Source organism: Zonotrichia leucophrys, chromosome Z, assembly GCF_028769735.1.
Source record: "Zonotrichia leucophrys gambelii isolate GWCS_2022_RI chromosome Z, RI_Zleu_2.0, whole genome shotgun sequence".
Lineage (NCBI taxonomy): Eukaryota > Metazoa > Chordata > Aves > Passeriformes > Passerellidae > Zonotrichia > Zonotrichia leucophrys.
Window position 1 is genome coordinate 59,406,262 of NC_088200.1, and position 2,050 is coordinate 59,408,311.

General features: G+C 44.1%; 1 protein-coding gene across 1 annotated transcript; it reads left to right on the plus strand.

The window, feature by feature from the left end:
• The first annotated feature begins 834 nt into the window (after positions 1–834).
• LOC135459837 (tetraspanin-3-like) lies at positions 835–1,778 on the plus strand. The gene has a single exon (XM_064736250.1). The coding sequence runs from the start codon at positions 850–852 to the stop codon at positions 1,663–1,665; it is 816 nt and encodes a 271-aa protein (XP_064592320.1). The 5' UTR covers positions 835–849; the 3' UTR covers positions 1,666–1,778.
• The last annotated feature ends 272 nt before the right edge of the window (positions 1,779–2,050 follow it).

Consider the following 2,050-nt stretch of genomic DNA (forward strand, 5'->3'; position numbering starts at 1 on the left):
AAGTGGCATCAATTCCCTTTGTTATTATTGTGAAGTGATTTAACAGGTGTGTAGTTCAGTTTCTTTACACACAAGGAAAAATTAATATAGCACTTACTGCCTCTTGTATTCAGTCATAACAGCAGTCAGTCAGATCACTGGCGAGGCAAGCTGAGGGGTAAAATTGTGAAATAGCTGGGATTTCTCATCCAGGTGTCTTTGGTAATTGAAGCTATCTATAGAGAAGACTTGCTGAGTAAAAAAGGGCAGAATATTATTAACATCATTATGGCCCTTAAAACACTGAATGAATGATAAAGGTGTTGAGGAGGATAATAAGTCTAGGTGAGTATCACCTGTGGAGATTCCTTATTGAATAGCTCTGCTTAAACCAGAGCCATTAAGCTCTGCTCCAACCAGAGCCATTTGTCGATGGCTCTGACTTGCCCATGTGTTGCCATCCTGGCTACTGCTGGGGAGAGTTGGGCAGTCCGAGTAATCTGAGCAAGCAGTGCTCGCTACCACTTTGACTATTCCTCTGCATTTAGGTCTTCCACACATGAAAGGAGTGCAGCCTTCTTCCAGCTGTCCTCCTTCAAGTGCAGATGTCTCCAATGACAGCAGAGTAAGGGACCCTCCACAGCAAGCTGGGCACATACCTTCTTGGTTTCTGCAGGCTGTGCTGAACAAGCTGCAGCAGCAGCAGCATGTGATCAAGCTGATTTAGGGCTCAGTCTTTGTCCTAAGGAGCCTTATCTGAGTTGCTCTCTTGCAAATTGTTTTTAGGTGGAGATATCATCTGCTGCACCTGGATAAGTGGGGTTGAAGCCTCTTAAATACTGATGAGGAGGGTTAGCTGGAGTGAGCAGAATGAGGAGAGTTATGGCTGTGATGGCTCTGGCTTCCTTGTGGTGCCATCAGGATGCTTACCGTAGGTCCTTTGCTCAATCTGTGCTGAGGTTCTTAGGCTTCATCTTCTGGGGTGCTGCTGTAGCTCATATGTTTGGTGGAGTTGCAGTGATCCTGATTTTCAAGAACTACAGATATTTGTTTCAGGAGGCTTACTTGTCTCTCCCTGGTTGGTTGGCTCTTGTAACTGCACTTATATTGCTACCTACTGGAGTTTTGGCTGTCTCTATTTCTGTTAAGAGTTCCTGCAATCAGCAAGGGACTTTGATGTACTTGCTGCTGCTCCTCCTTTGCTTAGAAATGTCTTCAGTAGCTCTGGCACGTTCCTACTGTGTTAGGACAGCTTCTCCGCTGGAAAGTGCTATCAGTTACCTTGTTCACCAGCACAACTGGACATGCTCTCAGGATCCTGGAAGCAGTGCTGTGGATGAGATACAGAGGAAGCTGCACTGTTGTGGGGTCCACAACTACACAGACTGGCTAAAGGCATCATCTCTGCATCATCCAACTTGTGTCCCTGAAAGCTGCTGTAAGGAGAAGCATTCCCTCTGCAGGGGAGACTTAGGCCATGTGGAGCAGCTTTCTGAGGAAGGCTGTCTAAAGAAGCTGGAAGACCAGTTGTGTTTTTCCATGCTCTACATTTTTTGGTCTTGTATTGTGCTAAGCATCCTGGAGATCTTGGCTGCTGTCAGCAATTGCATCCTCATGAGACGTCAGCCATTCCGTGAACTTAGTATGCTGGACTCGTATGTCTTCTCACAGTACTATATGTACTAGCTGCTTTGCTGGACCTTTTCCTACATGTTTTCTTGGCTTTTTACTACTTTGTTGTTGCATTGGAAGAAAATTTTTAAAAATTGTATAAATAATAATAATAATCATGAATCAAACTAATTGATCACTGTTGGATTTTTTTTTTCTTTAGTGTCATGATCTTGGATCAGTTTTCCTTCAGGTTATTTTTCAATAAGCATTGTTTATGTGAAAATCTTCTAGGGACAAGTCTTCAGCTTGTGCAGACACAAAACCACTGTACGTGAGTGCAGGGGAAGGAAGCAGTAAGAAAAGGTGTATCTGGCTCAGGGCAACTTGTTGTGAGGTCGTGAGCTTTTGGACTGCATCTTAACTGTACTAGAATCTTGCAGAGCAATTAATGTGCGAA

What these genes read in the sequence shown, in the direction of transcription:
- LOC135459837 (XM_064736250.1), top strand. Translation starts at nt 850, where the DNA reads ATGAGGAGAGTTATGGCTGTGATGGCTCTGGCTTCCTTGTGGTGCCAT.